The following is a 23,673-nucleotide window of genomic DNA, read 5'->3' as shown; positions in this document are numbered from 1 at the left end:
AATGGTTTCAATATCTCAGTAGTTCGAGCAGAATGGTATATCTGCAGGAAGACTACATTTAGAGAATTTTTTATGGCAGGAATGTCAATATTTATAATTCTATGAGCTTGTGTGATTCCTGAAGACTTCCATTTTCAGTGAGGGCCAAATAAGACTTCTCTCGTAAATTGCCACATTTGGCTAATTGGCTCCATATTTTACTAGTGCTGTAGCAGAGCTCTAGAGTATGAAGTTGATGCTCATGATTCCTGAGTTGTTATCAGGTAAGCAATATTAGAGATTTCGTTGTCTTGATTCTTCCTGGTCAAAGCTGAACTGTCTTCGAAATTTATAATTCATGTATGGGTGATGTTATTTGATAGTTCCATGAAGGTCCCGTATGACTGTATTAAACATTTAGAAGTTTGGCTGCTGCTCATAATCATGCTATACTAAAACAAGGATAAATATAGGTCTTTTTTTTTTTTTTTTTTTTGACCTTTTTCCCCCTTTCCAATTGTGAATATCAATACAAGTAAAAGAACTCGTAATAAGCAGCTCATGACATCACTGACGGCAAACAAACTAATATGTTCGTTGGTCGTATGAGCTGATTTGAACCTTTCAAACAGTGGAAATTTCTTTATTTTTCAAAATATTCAAATTTGTATTTTACATTTGTTTCTAATCTAACGTCTGTGAATATAATACAATTTGAGTTATATGTATTCTCAATCTGTATGTTAGTATGTATAGCTATGCGAATCACCAAGGTCATGATAACCCCATCTCGACAGTTGACGCAAGTCCCTTTCATCTCATATTATCAGTTTTTATCTCATGTTATCTCTGCTGATTTCCCTCATTATTTCAAATTTATTGCATCCATTTGAGAGCAATGATTATGGTCATTATTCCTATGTATTAATATCGCGCTAAATTGGTAATAATCTTGAGGCAGTGGTTATTTAGGAAAGGAAATCCTCCAAGTTTGGAAAATATATTGGATGGCCACAAGTAGGAGATCTCATTCTTGTTTTAGCAGTGTTCCACATTCAAAGTATTCCTAGGCTTCTTTTCTACCCTCATACTTGTTTTCTAAATATAGAAGATTCACATTACCATAGACTTTGCCTAAATTTAAGACAATTACCCTGTTAAGTATATGTCCCATTTTTCTCTGTCATCCTCTTTTGACTGATCTGATTCTCCTCTCAACGAGGAAAAAAAAAACCAAAAAAATAAAAAAACAAAAAATAAAAAAAATAAAAAATAAAATTCTGGGTAGGGCTGGAGTTTGTTCATTTCTCAGGCTTTACTCATTCTGGGGTTATTGGTTTACTTTTCATTACTGGTATTACATTTCCCCTATTGTTTTTAGCAGGTCAAGATACTTGACATCGACTTTTCGAATAAATTTTTAATAAAGAAGGGGAAACAAATAAAATTCATAACCCTTTTATATTGTTGGAATTTTATGCAAAACTTGTCAGGAACTCAAAGGTGGTCAATCTTCTCAGGTATTGTAATCAACTGCATGGCATATTAGTTTATCTTCTTGTTTCTTTTTGAGTTTGATTTATATTATCTTGAGTTTTAGGGGGATGCTGATTCTCATGCAATCCTTTCAAAGAATAAATTTGTCAGCCGTTCAGAGATGCAGGAGCAAATGATAAGCCATGATGACATCCTAGAAGAGCTCAACGCGGTGAAGGCTCGATTAAGCTTAACGGAGAAGGAGAGAGACCACGCTTTTAACGAGATGAGAGAAATCAAGATGCAGATGGACAATGCAGATATAAACAATCTGAAGAAGCCCTCAGAGAGGCAAACAGGGAATTACAGATAAAGGATAAAACCATCAAGTCCCTGAGATCTGAGGTTGATAAGCTGAAGCAATTGGAATTTAAGTTGATTGAGACGGAAGCTTCACTACAGACGGTGAAAGAAGAGACAATCAGTTTTAAATCCTCTCTCGCTCAGGCAGAGGCCTCATTATCCGATAGCAGGAAGAAGGTGGACGAGTTGGAGGTTGAAGTGGGCAGAAGGAAAGATTCAGAAGAAAAGTTGTCTGAGTCGGTTGCTGCACAAACAAGCCAGATTGAGCAGTCGAATGTCTTGCTAGAAGAATCAAAGCTGCAAGTTACTTCACTTCAAGAGAAAATTCAGGAGTTGGAAGAGGAAAGACAAAGGAAGGATAAAGAGGTAGGGGAAGAGATAGAGAGGCTTAAAAATGAGGTTTCGGTGCACAAAGAAAAGGCCTTGCGTGGCTATGGGAGGTATGAAACTGCATCTGTGGAGACGAAAACTTTGTTGGATGAGATTGATATTCTAAAGAATGAGCTGAAGCTGGCCATGGAAGCAGAAGACAATAGTAAGAAGGCCATGGATGACCTTGCAGTGGCTTTAAAAGAAGTAGCCATCGAATCCAACCAGGCCAAGGAAAAACTCACATCTACAGAGCAGCAGCTTGAAGCAATGAATGAGGAAGCAGCCAATTTAAAAAAAATGGTGAAGAGCACTGAAGAGGCATATGAAGCGCTTTTGAAAGCCTCAAAGAAAGAGAATGATATGCTGAAAAATACAGTTGACAGGTTAAGATTAGAGGCAGAGGAGTCTCTTTTGGCCTGGAATGACAGAGAAATCCAATTCGTAAACTGTATAAAGACGACTGATGATGAGAAAAATACTGCCCAAGAGGAATGCAATAAACTGGCTAAGTTGCTTACAGAGGCTGAAGGGATGAGCGAAAAATCAAAGGAAGAGAATAAGAATTTGAGAGATATACTTAAGCAAGCTCTGAGTGAAGCTAATGTGGCTAAAGAGGCTTCTAGTCTTGCTAGAGCTGAGAACTCTTACCTCAAGGATGCCCTTATTGAGAAGGATAAAGCCCTTATTACCCTTGCTCAGGAAACTGAGCGCCTTCGAATCAATGAGGCCGAGTCAAATGACACTATAAAAGAATTGAAACGGTTAATTATTTCAGGATCTAAAAAAGAAATTGCAAAACTCGAGAAGGAGAACAAAGAGCAGAAGAAGGAGAAAGAAAACAAAGATCAGAAAAAGGAAAAAGAGAACAAAGAGCAGAAAAAAGTGGCAAAGAAAGAAACTGCAGTAGAGAGCACAGAGAAGGATGCAAAAGAAGGCAGAAGATTGAGTAGCACATTCAGTTTTGATCTCAACCAGTTCTGGCCTTCGATTCCTGGTATAGCATGCAAATCGAGCAAGGACATTGATGAGGACACAGATGAGGATGATGCCCTTGGGGGTTCTATATTCGACCTCGTAGGATCCCCAGCGAAGGACTACCACCGGCAATCAGCATCACCTTGCAGTAGTGAAGAAAATCTGGTTTTTGATAATTTCGACGAGGATGCACCATTTGATGATATGGAGATGGATAGAGCGTCACAAGGGAAGAGGAAGGCGTTGCTAAGGAGGTTTGGTGACCTCTTGCGGAGGAAAAATTCTCACCCACCAAAGGACTTACCTCATCCAGCAAAAGATGTAGCACACTCACCAAAGGAGATAGCAGCTTAGTTAGTTAGCTGAATCCTTATTTACGATTTAAACATCCATATTTTTGCTAGTAGTCTCAGTGTCTGTTTTTGTGTTAGATCTCTCATTTTGTCGACGCCCACTATTTGGGGGTGATCGGAGGAAAAAATGGCACATACTGTAGATTTTAGAAGAATATACCATTCAATAACCTGTAATACTCCATGCAAATACTTACAGGATAAGGAGTTAATTTAATTTTTGGTCAGTGTAAGTTTTTATCTACTTATAACAACTGTTAGGATTCTGCACCCATTCAAGCTGCAACTTGACACCAATCCATTCCAAAAGGCAGCACTATTTTGAATTTATAGCCTACTTTGATAATTTGCAAATGAACCAATATCAAGTTGGCAGAGCTCATAAGAAATTCCAACGCGCTGAATGCTGATGGAAGTGCTCACTCAGGTTGCTTACAGTTTGTTTAGCACTACATACAGCAGTGTCAGAACCATCGTCCTACAAGGTGGTATACTCATGCATCAGGTGGGAGCTGCAACATCGTCCGTCTGGTAACCACCGACCCAATTAGACTCCCAGAGGATATTAGGGACCATGGTAAACATCTCAACAATTTTATTTCCGGGCAAACAAAGGTCAAAAAATTACAAAATCAAAGGCTATAATCCACGCTTTTTGAAGAAATTTTGAGGTTTTGGGGCCCGGTAGCGAAAAGGGTTGAGACCCTATAGAATATATCTCGGGGTCATATAATGTCATTTGAAACCATATATGATCATCATATGTTGTTATAAACGTCCGTGATAGGCTTGAGTTTACGAAATCACTGCAAGTTGTGAACGGGTAAGATGATCATTTAAGGCCATATTGGACGGTTCTACCGACCCAATTGGACTCTTGTAGGGTATTATAGAAGATGGTAGACATCTTGGCAATTTTTATTTCTGGACGAAAAATGGTCAAAAAAATTACAAAATTGAAGGCTATAATAATCCACGTTTTTTGAGGAAATTTTGTGGTTTCGAGGCCCGGTGATGAAAAGTCTTGAGACTCTAGGGGATACATCTCGGGGTCAAATAATGTCGTTTGAAACCATATATGATCATTATATGTTGTCATAAACGAACGTCCGTGGTATGCTTGAATTTACGAAATCATTACAAGTTGTAAACGGAAAAATCACCGTTTAAAGGCATATTGGATGGTTCCGCCGACCCAATTGGACTCCCGGAGGTTATTTGGGACCATGGTAAACATCTCGGCAATTTTTATTTCCGAGTGAAAAAGGTCAAAAATTACAAAATTGAAGGCTATAATCCACGTTTTTTGAAGAAAATTTGAAGTTTCGGAGCCCGGTGGCGAATAGCCTTGAGACCCTAAGGATACATCTCGGGGTCATACAATGTCGTTTGGAACCATATATGATCATCATACGTTGTCACAAATGTCCGTAGAAGGCTTGAGTTTACGAAATCACTACAAGTTGTAAACGGGTAAGATGACCGTTTAAGTGCATATTGGACGGTTCCACCAACCCAATTGGACTCCTGGAGGGTATTAGAGACCATGGTAGACATCTAGGCAATTTTTATTCGTGAACAAAAAATGGTCAAAAAATTACAAAATTGAAGGCTATAATCCACGCTTTTTTAGGAAATTTTGAGGTTCGGGGCCTGGTGGCGAAAAGCCTTGAAACCCTAAAGGATACATCTCGGGTTCATATAATCAGTTTGAAACCATACTCGATCATTAAATGTTGTCATAAACGTCCGTGGTAGGCTTAAATTTACGAAATCACTTCTAGTTGTGAATGGGTAAAATGACCGTTTAAGCGCATATTGGATGATTTCACCGACCCAATTGTACTCCCAGAGGATATTGGGGAACATGGTAAACATCTCGGCAATTTTTATTTCCATGTGAAAAATGTAAAAAAATTACAAAATTAAAGGCTATAATCCACACTTTTTGAGAAATTTCAAGTTTCGGGGCCCGGTGGCGAAAAGCCTTGAATCCCTAATGGATACATCTCAGGGTTATATAATGTCGTTTGAAACTATATATGATCATTATAAGTTGTCATAAACGTCCGTAGCAAGTTTGAGTTAACGAAATTACTGCAAGTTGTGAACGAGTAAAATGACTACTTAAGGGCATATTGGATGGTTCCACCAACCCAATTTGATTCCCAGAAGATATTAGGGACCATAGTAAACATCTCGTCAAATTTTATTTCCGGGCGATAAAAGGTCAAAAAATTACAAAATTGAAGGCTATAATCAACGCTTTTTGAGGAATTTTGAAGTTTCGGGGCCCGGTGGCGAAAAGCCTTGAGACCCTAAGGGATACATCTCAAGGTCATATAATTCAGTTTGAAATCACATATGATCATTACATGTTGTCATAAATGTCTGTGGTAGGCTTGAGTATACAAAATCACTTTAGTTGTGAACGGGTAAAATGACCGTTTAAGAGCATATTGGATGGTTCCACCGACTAAGTTGGACTTTAGGAGGGTATTAGGGACCATAATAAACATCTCGGCAATTTTTATTTTTGGGTGAAAAAAGGTAAAAAAAATTACAAAATTGAAGGCTATAATCCACGCTTTTTGAGGAAATTTTGAGGTTTCGGGGCACGGTGGCGAAAAGCCTTGAAACCCCTAAGGGATACTTCTTGGGTCATATAATGTCGTATGAAACCATATATGATCATTATATGTTGTCATAAACGTCCGTGGTAGGCTTGAGTTTACGAAATCACTACAAGTTGTGAACGGGTAAAATGACCGTTTAAGGCATATTGGATGGTTCCACCGACCAAATTGTACTCCTTGAGGATATTAGGGACCATGGTAAACATCTTGGCAATTTTTAGTTCCGGGCGAAAGAAGGTCAAAAAATTACAAAATTGAAGGCAATAATCCACGCTTTTTGAGGAATTTGAGGTTTCAAGGCCCGATGGCGAAAAGCCTTGAGACCCTAAGGGGCTAAGGGATACATCTCGGGGTTATATAATTCCGTTTGAAACCACATATAATCATTATATGTTGTCATAAACGTCCATGGTAGGCTTGATTTTACGAAATCACTTCAAGTTAAGAACTGGTAAAATGACCGTTTTAGGGCATATTTGATGGCCTGGTTCCACCGACCCAATTGGACTCTTGGAGGGTATTAGGGACCATGGTTAACATCTCGGCAATTTTTAATTCCGGGCGAACAAAGGTCAAAAAATTACAAATTGAAGGCTATAATCCACGCTTTTTAAAGAAAGTTTGAGGTTTTGAGGCCCGGTGGCGAAATGCGGCAAAATTGAAGGGTATAATCCACCCTATTGTTCGAGTATAGGCTGGGTTTAGATCATTGTCGGTTAAGGTTGGGTCCTCGGGTCGGGTCAGTTTTTGACAGCTTTAGGGTCTCAACACTTTTCGCTATCGGGCCCCAAAACCTCAAAAATTCCTCAAAAACTGTGGATTATATAAACTTCAATTTTGCAAATTTTTTGACCTTTTTTCGCCCGGAAATAAAAATTGTCGAGATGTTTACCATGGTCTCTAATACCCTCCGAGAGTTTAATTTGGTGGGTGGAACCATCCAATTTGCCTTTAAATGGTCATTTTACCCGTTTTCGTACATGCCTCTTGTATTGGATATAAGCTCTCACGGGGCCTTTACGTTGTCGGATAATGGTCATATATGGGTCCACACAATATTATATGATCCCGGGATTCATCCCGTAGTGTTCCGTGAAATTCCAACACCAGCTCTCATCACCTCCTAAATCGCTCTGATTTCGTGTATTATACGTAGAGTTGTCGATTTAAGTATTCAAGTTGGTTTTGGGTTGGTCAAATCATGTCTCGGGTTAAATTAGGATCTAGTTATATCGGATCAATATAGCCTCCTATCAGGTTCAAGTTCGGGTCCGGCCAATTTCAGTTGATTTTATTTAGGGTCGTTCACCTTTCCGGATATATGTCGGGTTCAATTCGAGCCAAATTTAGACCGGATTCAATTTCAGGTTCGGGTTGTGTGTGAGTCAGGTTTGAGTGGGTTAATAGATGGTACATTCAGGTTCGAGTTAGTGTTGAGTTGGGTTTTGTTCAAGTTCAATTCCAATAAATATCGATGTGCTCAAGTTGAACCTATATAATTACGTCTTCCATAATTTAATCAGTTTTACCAAGATTTAATTAAACCTATATATGAGTGATAAAGAACAAAAGGCATACAAGCTAAATCAGTTTGTGGGTTTACAGATTTGTACTAGTATATAAATTGAACAAAAGGCATATAAATTTTATTAAACCTTCCATGACTCGGGCACAGGTTATAATTAGGTCAGGTACTAGTTCGGATACAGATTATTGTTGGGTCGGTTTAAATCGGTTGACGGTTACTCTCAGGTCGGGAGTAGGTTCGGGTTTAGGTCAAAAAGTATTGGATCAAAGCGGTTGTCGGTTAACATATGGTCAGGTTTAGGTCGGTTAACAGGTCACTAGTTTCACCCCATTGTCCGGGTACAGGTTGGATTCAGATCATTACCGGTTCAGGTCGAGTTCTCGGATCGGGTTAGTTTTTGACAGCTCTAGTTCCATATAGTAATCAATCGCCTTAAAGACATCTTTCAAATCCTCATCTCGCCCTATTTTACATACATGTATTACCTTCAATCCAAACATGGCCTGAAAATACTAAAACTACGTGTGTCTGTAATTTTGAAACTGACACTTTTTACTTTCAGCTAATTTTACTTTTTTTTTTTTTTTTTTTTTTTTTTTTGGAATTTAGTACTTCAAAGAATAAGATCATTTTATCAAGGAAAGATAGAGAAAATACAAGTTTTATATCGTACTCTACTACTCTAGTCAATCAACATTGAGTTTATGACGAGCAAGTGCATTATATATTTATAGTCACATTATTTTCACTTATCAGAATTGAATAGCTCACATAAAAACTTATTAAACTTTATCAAAACTCAATTTTCCTAATCATAACGCAATTTTCTTGAATAAGTTGAAATAATGTGAACATTACAGGGTTTGATTTTGGCATTAAAGTACTCCTAATCTCCTATGACTAGTATGAGACAGTCAAAAGAAGTTCACAATTTCACAAAACAAAAAAGATCCCCCTAGTAAACATGTAAAACCAAAAAAACAGCTAAACAGAATTGACATTGGCAAAAAGGCAGCTAAACAGAATCAACCAAAAGAAACAAATTGATCTGTAACCATTAAATTTCTTGCAACTTGGCTTGTAATTTCATGCTTTGTTCAAAATTTCAATCAGAACCCATCTAGTGGGATCCTATGCACTAATGCACACCCTAAGAAGCGAATACTCTGTCGCGTCACAATAAAAAAATAGATAGAGGTAGGCAGGCTGCCAATTGAGATAGAGATTAAAAATACGATATTGTTTGATATAATTTAGAAATAAGAATCAAGATAACTGCTAGGAACTGTCAAATATTTCAGCAGCACCCTCAATTCAAAAATTAAACCATCGCAAATCAAAAGGCAAATCCTAATTCTAAACAATGAGCTTTCAGAGCTTTCACTTTTCTTCATCCTGCTTGTTGGATGCCTCTTTGATCTCATCAGCTCCATCCTCCTGCAACAGAAAATACAGACCCATTAAGAAACGAAATGGCCGACATAGACATGTTATCACTCAGATTCGAGTAATGAGTTAACTATTCCCTACCTGCATGTCGGAGGTCCACAAAGTCAGGTTATCCCGGAGAAGCTGCATAATCAGAGTGCTGTCCTTGTAGGAATCTTCCCCAAGGGTGTCCAACTCAGCAATTGCTTCATCAAAGGCCTTGAGAAAGAAATGACAATGTTAAATGAAAGATACAGCTCATAGTATGTAGCATGTCAGCATACATCTTGCGGAATTATTTCGAATAGAGCCACACAGATACTGCTGATATATGTTAACAGCATGTTACAAAGTCGAAAACAGCATACCATTCTATTATACAATAAAATCTGTAGTGAAAAATACTACCCCCAGTTGATTATTGCATAATGTAGGTAACGAATGTAATTGATGAGTGTCCAACACTTCAAGACATAAAGCATTGTAACTAAGTAGTTAATCAGTACATGGCATATGGTTAAATGATGTTCAGACTTCAGAGAATGAAAGTTAGGCTTGCTAGTTGAAGACAAACTTTGTGACATGCTGAATTGAAAAGAAGATGAGAAACAAAACTGAAAATCAAGCGAGAACATAGTATCTCTTTCTGGTCTTAAAATTAAGAAGGGGTATCTCTGCCCTAGTTATAAATTACCTGTTTAGCTAGGTTGCAGGCACGATCAGGAGAGTTGAGAATCTCATAGTAGAAAACTGAGAAGTTAAGTGCAAGACCAAGACGGATAGGATGTGTTGGAGGCAAGTCAGCATTCGCAATATCCTGCTAAATGAAAAAGAAAGGCATTAGTCACAACTCATAAGATGGCAAACAACATTAAATACCCTTGATCCATGCCAATCAACAACCAAACTCACAACAATTAACCAAACAGGACATTCAACAAACGAATTCGTTCAAAGTTCAAGACAACATATTCTAACTAGCGACCACAAGTCCACAATCAATAACAAAAATACGTCAAACAAAGAACAAAACAAAGCCATCACCGGGACAGTGATCCATTATACCATCAAATTTGAAAATCCCCATAAACATATACTCTTATTATAATTAGTCACACACATTAAAATCACTTTCATCACATTTTACCTCTAAAGCAATTCAGATATTCTTCTAAGGTTGCCAACCCTAAAGGTCAATTATACATTTTTCAGTACTAATCGCTTAAACATTTCTTTTCGAATTCCTATTTCCCTTTGGTTACACCTTTACACAGCAACAAATTCGATTACGAAACAAAAATAAGATTAACACATGTTGCCTCAATTTGTAAAGATTAGTGCAATTAGCATCTTAAGATTGAACAAATTGACAAAATTCCAACACAAAAATCAATGTCACTATCACCAAAGGTCCCATAACAACACAAAACAAAGATTTCCAATCACTTTCACATCAATAATTCTGATGATCTCCTTCAACGTTTCCTTATACCAATCAACAGTGTCATATCAAACAAGATTTCAGACAAAGAATCAAAATATGAATCAATCAATCACATTATTGCAGAATTAATTCAAATTAACAATTAGATCGGCCAACATTTACGATATTAACTGCGATTGGCACAATGCCGATGAAATTATCAACAATCTAAACAAAATAACATTAATCCGATGCTAATTTCAACCAAATTTCCACCAAAAAATGAATCAAAATCAAAACTAAAATCCAAATCAATCAATTCGCAAATCAAATCGGAAAATGAACAGAAAAAATCAAAAAAATAAAAAAAACAAAATACCTGAGCAGCTTTGTAAGCAGAGAGAGTATTCTCAGCAGCCTCCTTCCTTTCAGATCCAGTCTTAAACTCAGCCAAATAACGATAATAATCACCTTTCATCTTGAGATAAAACACCTTAGAATCGGCATTAGTAGCAACAGGAATAAGCTTAGATTCCAGAAGCTTCAAGATACCATCACAAATGTTGGAAAGTTCAGATTCAATCTTAGATCTGTAACCTCTAATGGTGGAAACATGATCTTCATTTCCACGACTTTCTTCCTTTTGTTCGATCGATGAAACGATCCTCCAAGAAGCACGACGAGCACCAATGACGTTTTTGTAGGCGACGGAGAGAAGGTTGCGCTCTTCGACGGTGAGTTCTTCGCCTTCGCAAGCGGCTGAGACGACTTTCTCCATGAATTCTACCATTTCTTCGTAACGTTCGGCTTGTTCGGCGAGTTTTGCCATGTATACGTTCTCATCTCTAGCTGTTGACGCCGCCATTGTTGGAGTTTGAAGTTTTTTTTTTTGTTATGAGTTTTGATTTTGGGTGTAATTTTTAGGGATTTTGAAATTTGAAAAAATGGGAGTCTTTGGATTCGGAGAAATTGGAGGAAGAAAGTGAACAGGGTGCCAGCTATATAACCGCATCACGCGGTCTTCAGGTTTCTCTTTTAGTCCTTTTTTTAGGTTTTTTTGTTATTTTATTTTATATTTTCTCCAATTACTTTTAGGGAGTACTATATGCAAGTTTAATTTCATTAAAGAGTAAATATAAACTCTGTAAAAAAAAACAAAAAAAAGAGTAATTTTATTCGTATTTACAAAATTATCCTTGAATCAACTAAGGCTATCCGAATAATTGACTCGAAAATCTTATTCGAAATCCAAACTTTGTTTGAAATGACTTGATCTGATTTGAGTCAAATCAGACCAATCTGACTCATTAGCAGATGATTATTGTATTAATTTAAGCATATTGGCAATTGAACCAACAACGTTATGAGCCTTATGACATAATTCAAGCATGAAATCATCCGGAACAAATATTACCCAAAAAATGAACAAACTCGAATCAACATAATCCGAAGAATCCGATTATCACGTCTACCTTCTTCCTATTCAATAACTACTTCATCATATCATATGCAATGCTAATTATAAAAATAAGCTTTTAATGGTTGTCCATATATGCTACCCCGTATAAATTTAGAAATGCAATCATTTTCCTATATGTAATGTCTAGCAAACGTCTCCCAAGATGCAATCATTTTCCTATTTATAACATTACTAACACACGAATTCTAAAATAACGCCATTTTTTTTTTTTTGACGGGAGCCATTTCATCACTATAAGACCACCTTATAAAGTTATATAAGTGGGTTGGGCCAAGGAAAGAGAGAAATTAAGATTGAGTCACATGTTTTCTTGTTTTACAATGGCTCATTAAAGTAGGCTTATGATAATGAAACAGTTTTACACAAATGTTGCAACATTATTTAGTGTGTTGGTCAAATTTTGTTATATTTTCAACTTTTTATTGCATGGATTATTTTAACTGTGTTGGTCATGGCCAAACTCGTTTCTTTTGATCATGAAAAAATGGGTGGATTCTATTGGGCATGAGCCAAGCCCAAGTCAATTGACTAATAAGTCAGGTCCGACACAATGGGTATGTTTTGGGCATTTTGGCAGCATCAAACTGTTAATTCCTATTCGTCAAATAAACAATTCAACCTTTTTTCTAAAGGTTTATGTACGTTTGATAGGTGAATATAAATTCTTCATTGTTATATGTAAATTTGCATTATAATCATGGATCATTACCTTATCAATGAAATTCAACCTCCATACCGTGCTATTGTTGCTTATTTTCCATTACTACATAATGCAACCTCTAAAATGATAAAAGGATTGTAAAGGAAAAGTATGGAAAAAACGAGTCATTTGAAAGGGACTAGCATTGCATTACCACATGCATTGGCTTGACTAAGCTAGCATGAAATTTTCTTCATAAGCTTACTAATAAAATAATTATCATTGCCACTTAGTTGCCAATTATATTATTTTTAGCCATCAAACGGGTCATTATTGGATCTATGAGTATTAGGTTGCATGTATATGTAAAGCACAATTGAGTCTATTTATAAATTAGGCTTTATGTAACTGTGTCACACTTACACTATGATACTATACACACGACAAACTCCCTGTTGTTCATGACGAGTAGTGGTAGTATGTAATAAGGGTCTGTTCACTTCAGCTTAAATTCAGTTCAATTCAGTTCAGTTCAGCTCCAATCAGTTCAATTCCAATTAGTTTAGTTCAGTTCAGCTTCTAATTTCCTTCTCTCATAAAATATTCATTTCAACTCTATTCAGTTCAGTTTGACTCCAATCAGTTCAGTTCAGTCCAGTTCAACTCTAATCAGTTCAACTCACTTCTGAAAAATGTGAACAAGCCCTAAATCCTTGTTTTAAGTACCAACAAATGCTTGATACTTGATATTACTATTCAAGTAGTGTTACAAACTTACAATTAATTAGTAGTTAAGCCATGAACAACTATTTTATGATCCATAGCTGCAACAATAAGCTAAGAAACTGCAATTGTGCGATCGACAAACGACGACGTATAGCTAGGAAAGGGTATTGCTCTTATAGACTCTCAATCGAGGCGCTCGTATACATTGGCGTGTTAGGGGAAGAAGTGGAGAAGATGGAACATCTTTGTAGGCGAACACTTATTAAACAAGAAATAGAATGGTTCATGCTTCTAATGCAGCATGCAGATAATTAATAAAGTGGGTGACATTTCAATAGTATATTATATGAATATAAATATAAATATAAATATATGGTATTTATTCAGGTGCAAGGCTAAAAGCCTAAAATTGTTTGACTCAAAATTTTGTAGAATCAATTGGCATAATATTTGGATGGAACATGATTACATTACACCAACCACAGAATGATTAATCTCAAACTAATACTACTACCTCAAATTTGGCTGTCTCATGCCACAAATTAAGCACAAATTAAAGCATAATTATTGCAAGTTAGAATTAAAAAAAATCAATTAATATTCGGTCAAATAATTGATATTCACACAAATTGAGAGGGAAAAAAAGGCAAAATGACATCCGTTTCATAATGTTAGTCCCATATACTATTTTGGACGGCGTTTCAAAAACATCTCCCCATATTGAATTTGTATTTTTAACTTAATTTTTTTGGAAATAATTGGTTGTGGATTGATGACATGGATCTAATTAAGGAAATCTCTACCTTGAATTATGCAATTAATACTTCCAAAAAAATAAATAAGCTAAGGTCAAATAATGATGAATTATTTTGTAATTTGAAATATTTATCTTTTCTTATTTTATGTGATTGATTCCATATGGGACTAACATTATGAAACAGCGGGAGTATAAGTTTATAATTAAATCTATCTATCTATCTATCTATACCTCTATACCTACTATTTAAAAACACAAACCATCTTCTTGAACAATGCCACATGTCATCTCATTTAACCTATCCTTTTATCCCCTCCTAACATTTAATAAAAACATATTAAAAAAATTAAAAAAAATTTAATATACATTAAATGTTGTTTAGTTCATTTTCCCCTAATTATACCTCTTTCAAGTTTATTTAATTTTTACCCCTTCTTTTCCTTTGTAAACTATTTGTTTTTCCATTACATTAAAAACGTATTATAAAAAAAAAATACATTATAAACCCGTGACTAATAGCATTGCACGGGCCAGAAATAAAGCTAGTTAACATTTAAAGACAACAGGAAACATAAACAATATACAAAAGACACTCAACAACATAAATTTTGTCAAGATAATTTTGGCGATTATTTATTTTATTATTTTTGGTGAAGAAGAGGGGATGTTTATTTATTAAGTTCATGTAGTAAATGTCTTTAGCGTCCAAGTTCAGGTTAAGTCAATTTAACTATATAGATAAGTATGTGTTAATAGCTAAGTTCATATTAATAGTTGTAGTAAGTTATATATACTACCTCCGGTCCAAATTACTCGTAACTTTGGAATATTTTATATCTCACAAATAATACCTCAAAGTTGCGAGTAATTTGGACCGGAGGTAGTACTTCAATTAGCATAATTGACAATTAAATTGAGTGGAAAATTAAAAACTCTAAATTAAATCAATCATAGTTAAAAATATGAAGTAATTGCCAATTTTAAAAAACATTAAATAAATTCGATCATTTTCCTAGCTAATTGTTTCAATCATCATGACTTATAAGCAAATTAAATTTGTGGATAAGATTACGTATCCAAAATAATTACTGTCATATATGTGTCTGTAATGTAAGAATGTGTTACACACTTTACAGACTTTTACAGATGACTAATGATCACATGCACTTTAATTTCAATGATGAAGAAAAAAGTCATAATAGGTAAAAAAAAATATGAGCGGAAAACACGAGGTCTACTCCTGAAATGTTTTTCTTCTAAAGTTGAGGAAAACGAGAACTCATATTATGAAAATCCATCGTCATTGGATCATATGCATGTGAGCCCTGTGTATGTGCGAGAATACCATGTACAGGTGGGTCACTGAGTCTTGTCAACAAGAAAAACAAGTCTCACTTGTTACGTGTAATATAATAATGATCCTTTTTTTTTCCTCCTTTTCCTCCTGCGAGAATTCGTACCTTTTCTATTCTTCAGTTATGGATTCATATGTTCTATATTATTTAATTATTGTAACATAAAATACTACACATTGATACGAATTCTAACACAATCTCACATTACTTTTTTAAAAAATATGTATATAAAAAAAAATTTGTTAAGATTTTATCATGAAAAATCAAAGTAAGAACAACAAAAATAGACAAAAGTATATACCACCTCTCATTTTAACAAAAAGTATTTATGAATAATATCTAATTTTTACATACTTAACCTTACCATATACAACTACTTTAATGAGTTACTTCAAGTCTCCAACTAAATTCTACATTTGTGCAAGTATAATAAGCATGTGAGTATGTGACCATACTAATATCTTTTCTTGGCCAAACCATCTATGAGGTCTTATTAAAAAATTTGTACAATATTCTACTACCAACACTCTTCTAAAATTAGATGACACACCCTAACATAAGGGCTTGTTCTCATACTATTATTTTCAGTTGAGTTTAGCTCCTAATTTCCTTCTCTTATAGCTCCTAATTTCCTTCTCTTATAAAATATTCAGTTCAACTCTAATAAGTTCAGTTCAGTTCAATTCAGTTTAGCTGAGTTCAGTCAATGAGAATAGACCCGTAGTTAGTATTCCGTAGACATTATATTATGAGACGGAAAAAATACAAAGGTAGACATAAGAATAAGACCCCACAAGGCCAGAACCACAACCCACACATACACAACATTCACAAGGCTAAAAATCTAAAAACCAAAGGCCAAACCTCTAAAGCAATGACACCAAACGCGTAGATAATAAGGCACGTGTCTCATATATTCTTTCTCCCTTACTTTTACCCACCTTTCCTTTCTCACTATATAAACTCACACCACTTCATTTGCATTTTCTATGTTAAACGCCAACAGAAATATAATCCCAGTATTTTTATTACAGAATTTTAGAATAAACTAGAAACTTCCTTCATCTATCAATCTCAAAACAGAGGAGAGAGAAAATAAAAATGTCACCATCAATTGTAGAGTGTGCATCTGATGAAGGTGATCATCGACAACAACGTGAAGAGAGGAATAATCAATGGCTCAATTCTGTTGTTGCTGATGATGATCGGACGGCTACTGAGTTGTCTCAGTTCATGTTCATCCCTGATGATCATACTTTTTTGAGTGCTGCTATTCAGCTTAAAAATCAGGTAATTAACGTAATTTTGGAGGTGTTGTTTTTAGCTTGACTTTGTTAGTGAAAGCGGACTAATTAGGGTTGTTCATCGGTCCAAAATTGAATAATTCGGACTAAAATTGGTGTAACATTAGTGAAATGGCTGAGATGGAATTACAGAAATTTGTGGATTTTGTCATAATTTGTTGACATTTTGTGTAATTTTCCTTCGAATTTCCCGAGCTTATTAGGAACATTTTAGGAAATTTCGGAATTGAGGTTTGCATTATTGATTGTTTTACTAGTTCTGCATTTTTTTGTTTGAAACAGTCCTTCATTTATTAGTTTTTCTTTTTTTGTTATGTAGAAAGTGAAGTGTAACTACTTCGTATATTTAAAATTGATTTTAAAAATTGACTACAAATCAAATCAGACGTGATTAACTAATTGATTATGGTGAAGAGCTGGAAAAAGTCCTGGGTTCGTGTTTGATCTCGTGTCAATTTCGTGTAACTGTAACATAATTGCATAATTTGACCACTTTATCTAAACGGGTCGTGCTCGGGGTTGATTTTGTGTTGTGTCGTATTGATTTTGTGTTTTCTCTCAATAATTTCGTGTTTGTGATGTGCCGGTTTCGGTCGTGAGATTGCCAGTTCTTCACCCGTTGAGGCCTTCATTTTGGAATTTTTTTTTTTTTTTTTTTTGAAACCACCTTCATTTTGGACTTGATTAACCCTGATTTTCTCCATTTTATAGGTAGAGTAACAAGTTTCACAAAATTACAACGTTTATTTCCATTTAAGGCAAATTGTTACAATATCTTATTTCAGTTTACAAATACTCAAAATAAGTACTGTATTGTTTTTTAAACAGACAAAATATCCATATTAATACCAGTATTTCTTAATTTTTTTTTTTTCTTAATTACTTTTTATAGGCAACTCACATATATCTTGTGGTCATCTCTCATCCTTTCTATGAATACTTTAATCTTGTGCTTCCCATGTTACAAATTTTGGAAGGAAAGAAAAAAAGTACATATTCCCTCTATTCTTTTAAACATTCAACTCAAGATTTTAAAGCTCTGTGTCGATTAAAGTGGTACACTTAGAAAAAGGGTGGAGTATCGAATACTCTGGCCTATTGAAAATGTGTACATGACAAAATGGTGTAACAAGTCCTTACGCATAGGGTACCTTTCTAGTCCTGAGCTTGTGAGCCCAAGAGGCAAGAAAATCATGTTTATCTGAAAATTATGATATTTTATTTTATTATCTGAAAGAGTAGAGAAAACAAATGACAAGGAAGATATTAATTTAATTTGACTTTTACTAATTAAACAGATTGTGGAGGTGACGTGGAAGGACAAGGGAAGAGTGGAGAGCCAAGAATTAGATCCCACGATACACACGGGGTTGATGGGGACAGCCTTCACCTGCTTCCGCTCATTCCAGGCCACCAGTTCTCAACAGGACTTGCTTTTATGTGCTGATATTGTCAAGGCGTGTGCCTCCATCGCTCATTCTTCAAGGTTTGCCGACTATATTTTATTCTTTCTTTTAAAATTCGGTTTATCTAACGTGTACCCAGTACCCCTATGTTAATCAACAACAATATATACTCGTAATCTCGTATACGCCGGTGAGTCTTAAAGGAAAATTTATAAACTTCAATCTTAAATTAATTAACTAGAATGCAAATTTTTCATTTGATATGTTAGAATGATTATGTTTGTAGAATATTTTAGGTGTTAACATATGCCCATTAGAAAATCCCTTTAAAATTAAAATATGGATTGATTTGATGGTGTCCATTGTGGATAATGAAAGTTACCAATATAGGTAAAAAATACTTTAATCTATAAAAAAGATTTGGAGTAACAACTTCATTTCATACTAATATACATACTATTTTACACGTTTAATGTTCTCATTTTAAAAAATTATGCTGTAATGTTATTAAAAAGATGATTTAATGGTCTATGTGTCATATGAAAGTTACAATTACAGGTAAAAAGATACTTTGATCTATGAAAATTAATAAATATTCACGTTTTTTTTTAAAAAAAGACAAATTTTAATCATTCCAATAAAAAAAAATATTGACTAGGAATCTAGACCTAGTGGACAACCATAAAGTGTATGAAGTACTCCCTTCGTTTGTTTAAATTAATTAATTATTTAAATTAATATTGATTGAAGAATGTATGACAAATTTTCCTGTGAATAGAAACAATTAATTGATTAATATTTCAATTAGAACTCCTTATATGCAGTCCCAGGAGTAATTTATGTAATTTTCCTATTTAAAGTGAATGTAAAGTTTAGCATTGAGAAATTGAGAAAATTTCTTTAATGAGGAAAAAAAGTTGGGTTAATGTGAATTTTAAACACTACCAAAAGTGGAAAGGTTGAAGTTAATTTAGGTTCTTCTACAAGCTACGGTGCTACTTCTACTCCAATTGCGAGCATAAAAAATAAATAACTCGGTAATAAATACTCGTATCATCGTATGTGTACCCTTTCCTTCAAGTCCTCGACTTTAATCCATATATAAAAAAATGTATCTCATGTTTTGGTATATTCGTGGTCCCAGACTCCTTGCCAAAATAAGCGACATTACCAATATGTATAGAATTTTCTTCCCAACAGCGTTGATATTTTATAAAATATCATTTATTTCCCACGTGAGAAACCAGCGAAATTTTTGAGTCTCAAACTTATTATCTGTACTCGTAGTCTCGTAGAGTCGTAGCCTTGTAGGACTGTGCTTCAATTACATTAATGATCTGGTGAGTGTGTACGTACATAATTATGTATGGGACATGGGGTGGGCTACATAAAAAGTGATGCTAGTTTTCAAGCTTGTAATAATTCATCATTATGTGATGGGTTATACATGTCTACATGAATAAGGAATATTGAGGTAGGGTAGGGATAAAACCTTATCTTTTGCTAACCAAAATTGTTAGTCTATTGATGTAAGGTAGGGATCAAACCTCATCTTCGTGAACCAAAATTGTTAATCTGTTGATGTCTCTGTAATTTGAATTTGAAAAAAAAGAAGTGGTGCTTATAGTGCTAATATCAACCAATAAACCAATAATACTGGATAGTACATGAAGTGAGATAGAGGATTTGGTTTCTTGTGAAATAATTATCTTTACTCTGTTTTGAGAGTTGTCTCGCTTTCATCTTCGAGTTGTTCCAAAATAGTTGTTCTATTTCTCTTTTTGGTAAATTCTATGGCTTCAACGAAATCTAATCAGTCGGGATGAGATCATAAGGTCAAGGTCTTTCTTAATGGGGGAACTGAGAGGGCTGAGGCAACTTGCTACTGAGTCTACCTCCTGATTTCAGGATTTGAGCTCTTGACAAAAGGGGTGCTGACTGCTGAGTTGACAGTTACCCAGCTGGGCTTGAGCTTGACACAATATTGGTGGAATGGTGGTGTTTTGGGCCCGTTTCTTACTGGTCTCCATCATATAGAAGAAAATAAAGTTCCTTCTCGTAAAGTTGCCGACATCAAGGACATGGACTGTTTGGTTAATTTTGGTTGGCATTGAGGTCATTTGGGTTAATAAGGATTGGTTAAGTTTGCCACCTTTATTATGCATGGTTAGTTACACTTGAATTACATGTCAGTAGATGCATCACTTAGTTGGAAGTTGAACAATAGATATATAGAATTACTATTATTGATAGATATTTCTTTGCCTTAGATTGCTGATAGAAGTGGAACAGACAGACCAATGAATCGTATGTGTGGCCTTGACAGTGGCATAGCCCTGATCAATAATAATGGTGTTTGATGGGCGACGTATATATATTTGTGATGATTTCATATTTTCCAGTTATACTTGCTAACTTATCGTTAATGTAGATATTTGATTTAGCTAAAGATGTAAATTGGTATCTTGACTGTGACTTACTATTGTTGTGCAGACTTGTAACATTTCTGAGTGGTAGAGGAGGAATTTATGCACTCGGCGCTGTCATCATGAACTATATGGGGGATCATCAAAGCTGTGGCCATTTTCTTGACATGTTTATTGAGGTTTTAACTCTTGCTGAGCATGTTTTACATTTCTTTCGTTATCATCCTATATATTTTGTCTTCATCAGTAACTTGATGGCCACTGGAAAGATGTTTTCATCTCTTGTGTGGGGCATCAGAAATCATGTCTTGCTTGGAAGATCATCTATTTGAAAGTCATAGTAACTACTAATAAGGAAGAAGTCAAATGAAAAAGCTGCAAATGTTGTGTACTTGCTTCCTCATCTAGATGACTAGATACACCGTAGTTGATGATTATGCATAATTTCTAACTAGATTGACTAAATTTCAAGTTGAAAGCACTATGCCACTAATAAGATATTACTTCATATTTCGTATTAACCAATTTGTCCTTAAATGATTATATCACTTCCAATTTTTGTTTGAAATATAATATACAGTATCCTCGAAAGTACAATTATTACATTTCTTTGCTGAAGTGGCAAGAAGTATTCTGAAAGAAATAACAGCCTAATGGGCATCGTAAGGCTATTCAGTATATTATTATTGTTATGAAGTCCTTCTAAGCAGCTTGATTGGTCTAATATAGATTAAATTGGTGAAATTTTGTTCCGATTATGATTGTTACTTGGGTCTGTTTTGTACTTGTAGTTTGTGATAATACAAAAAACTTATGCCGTATTATGATTTTTAGGTAGCACAAGAAAAAGCACTTCCGGTTGGACCTGAAGAAGGGGGTTTTGGAATGTCATATGATCTTCTATGTGGAAGAGCAGGATTTTTATGGGCAGCTTTGTTCATAAAAATGCACCTTGGAGAAGAAGCATTGCCAAATGATCTGCTGATGCCTGTTGTTGCAGCTATTTTAGCAGGGGGTAGAGCAGGAGCCTCCGATAATCCATTGTGTCCTTTGATGTACAGATGGCATGGAACGAGATACTTTGGTGCTGCTCATGGCCTTGCAGGGATCTTGCACGTTTTGCTTCACTTCCCTCTCTCAGGAGATGATGCTGAGGATGTCAAGAAGACGCTGAGGTATATAATGAGTAAAAGATTCCCAATGAGTGGAAACTACCCATCAAGTGATGGGAACCCTAGGGATAACTTGGTCCAGTGGTCTCATGGTGCAACCAGCATGGCTATCACTTTGTGCAAGGCCTCACAGGTTTGTAGCTTTAGCATTTTTTTTATATCGTCATCCAAGTTTTTGACATCATGAGGCTAGTCGTGGATGATAGCTTTGGCGTGTGCTTCGCCTTACATCCCCATGATGGGGTTTAGATTTCTCATCCTCTAGTTTTTATTGATAATGAGGACGTGTATATATTAACACACTCTGGATTTCCACACACCATACAGTTTAAACGCGTGTTTCATGAGCAAGCCTGTGTGTTCTAGAATGTTTGTATGATGGACGTTGGTTTTGGTTACTGTATATAGGTTTTCCCCAATGAAAGAGAATTCCGTGATGGAGCCATAGAAGCAGGGGAAGTGGTCTGGAAGAGCGGTCTTGTGAAGAAGGTGGGACTCGACGATGGGGTGGCTGGAAATGCATATGCTTTCCTCTCCCTCTATAAGTTGACAGGAGAAGCCATATATGCTGAGCGAGCAAAGGCGTTTGGAAGCTTCTTGTATCATAAAGGAAGTCAGTTGGTAAATGCAGAGAACTCTGGTGGGATGGATCATGCTTATTCTCTTTTCCTAGGACTTGCAGGAGCTGCTTGTTTCTTCTTTGATCTTCTTCATCCAGAAAAATCAAAGTTCCCAGGCTATGAACTTTAAATTTGTAAGATATGCTTTCAGTAGTATAGACTATTAAGAGTGTTGTATTTGTGTATTAACTCCTCAATGAAGCTGTGTACTGCTCTAAATTCGTCTGAAGACGAAGACAAGCCATAATAGGGAATTAGGGAAGTATGAGTACTTGTGTATGTTGGTCTAGTATGTGTTCAAGGAATGTTCGAACCTCAGTTTCGCAGAAAATTCTTAGTAGGAAAGGATTCAAATTGGTAAGAGATGTTATGATATTCCGGTAAAGAGGAGAATTTTCTTTCTGTAATGTGATTACATGTACAAAAATATAATGATCATAACTCATAATTTTCAGTAAGTGCAATCTGCAATGTTATGTAACCAAATGTAATTCTTTTCTCCCATTACAATTCAAACACTCCTTAGTCTTGGAGTTCCCAAGAATTTCTACTTCTAATCTCATTTTTTACATGAACTTTTATCTTATATTTTACATGAACCAAAATTTTATACCAAAATCTCCTTAGTCTGATCAGCAATTTGTATTGATTTTTATATGTTGATTGTTTGACTGTTGACTCTTAAGTATATGTTTGGCAAATTTAACTGTTGGTTGCTGACTGTTTTATACAACAATGTCAACATCCAACACAAAAAAACCTCGTCTTACTAGTTTTTGATGAAAAAGCCAACTTTTTAGGCAACTAAAAGCCAAATAACCAAACACATTTTACGGTTGTTTTATTTTTTTTTGAGGAAATATATTATGATTGTTTGACCACATCCAAAAGCCAAAGTCATGACAAACTCATAATACGTATCGGAATATATGATAGTATAATATTTCCAATATACTCGTAATTTCTTATAATAATATTAAAACTCTCAAATACAATGCCTAACTGTAGTTTGGTTATAATCTATTTTGAATCTCAAGACATGTTAATGTTTAGTATCTCTGTAAAATTTCTTCATCTAATCTAAGGTTTAAATAAATTTGAGCCGCCAAACTAGTAGACTAATAACTACCATTCCAACCAAACTACATTTTTTAAGAATAACTCATGTGAACATTGAGAAATTCATGTGCTCCATACCAAACCTATATAAAACTAAATTTCATTTCACGTAGCATACCAAAGCTACGTAACGAA

The 23,673-nt window shown here is 35.1% G+C and overlaps 2 protein-coding genes across 3 annotated transcripts; one reads left to right on the top strand and one right to left on the bottom strand.

The window, feature by feature from the left end:
* Positions 1-8,874: 8,874 nt before the first annotated feature.
* LOC145601499 (14-3-3-like protein) lies at positions 8,875-11,478 on the bottom strand. 2 transcript variants are annotated; one of them, XM_081657525.1, is made up of 4 exons: positions 10,913-11,478; positions 9,805-9,930; positions 9,213-9,329; positions 8,875-9,119 (listed from the first exon to the last, which is right to left on the bottom strand). In XM_081657525.1, the coding sequence occupies exons 1-4, from the start codon at positions 11,396-11,398 to the stop codon at positions 9,063-9,065; spliced, it is 786 nt and encodes a 261-aa protein (XP_081513651.1). In that variant the 5' UTR covers positions 11,399-11,478; the 3' UTR covers positions 8,875-9,062. The 2 variants fall into 2 exon arrangements, with proteins under 2 accessions (XP_081513651.1, XP_081513652.1); XM_081657526.1 differs by having other exon boundaries at positions 9,805-9,927; positions 10,913-11,472.
* Positions 11,479-16,475: 4,997 nt separating this feature from the next.
* Positions 16,476-22,969, top strand: LOC145601232 (lanC-like protein GCL1). The gene is made up of 5 exons (XM_081657203.1): positions 16,476-16,781; positions 18,094-18,281; positions 20,695-20,806; positions 21,462-21,932; positions 22,208-22,969. Exons 1-5 carry the CDS (start codon positions 16,593-16,595, stop codon positions 22,547-22,549), a joined length of 1,302 nt encoding a protein of 433 aa, XP_081513329.1. The 5' UTR covers positions 16,476-16,592; the 3' UTR covers positions 22,550-22,969.
* The last annotated feature ends 704 nt before the right edge of the window (positions 22,970-23,673 follow it).

The sequence above is a fragment of the Chenopodium album genome, chromosome 21 (assembly GCF_948465745.1).
Source record: "Chenopodium album chromosome 21, dcCheAlbu1.1, whole genome shotgun sequence".
In the NCBI taxonomy this organism is placed as follows: domain Eukaryota; kingdom Viridiplantae; phylum Streptophyta; class Magnoliopsida; order Caryophyllales; family Amaranthaceae; genus Chenopodium; species Chenopodium album.
The sequence above is the reverse complement of the archived record's forward strand: the minus strand, read 5'-3'. Positions and strand labels throughout refer to the sequence as shown.

Bases quoted from the DNA above. Each gene is read 5' to 3' on its own strand.
- LOC145601499 (XM_081657525.1), bottom strand. From the start codon at position 11,398: ATGGCGGCGTCAACAGCTAGAGATGAGAACGTATACATGGCAAAACTC. The intron at 9,931-10,912 runs GTATTTTGTTTT...TTTTTCATTTAG, and splicing joins CTGCTTACAAAGCTGCTCAG to CAGGATATTGCGAATGCTGA. The intron at 9,330-9,804 runs GTAATTTATAAC...TTCTTTCTCAAG, and splicing joins CCTGCAACCTAGCTAAACAG to GCCTTTGATGAAGCAATTGC.
- LOC145601232 (XM_081657203.1), top strand. From the start codon at position 16,593: ATGTCACCATCAATTGTAGAGTGTGCATCTGATGAAGGTGATCATCGA. The intron at 16,782-18,093 runs GTAATTAACGTA...CTAATTAAACAG, and splicing joins CTATTCAGCTTAAAAATCAG to ATTGTGGAGGTGACGTGGAA. The intron at 20,807-21,461 runs GTTTTAACTCTT...TATGATTTTTAG, and splicing joins TTCTTGACATGTTTATTGAG to GTAGCACAAGAAAAAGCACT.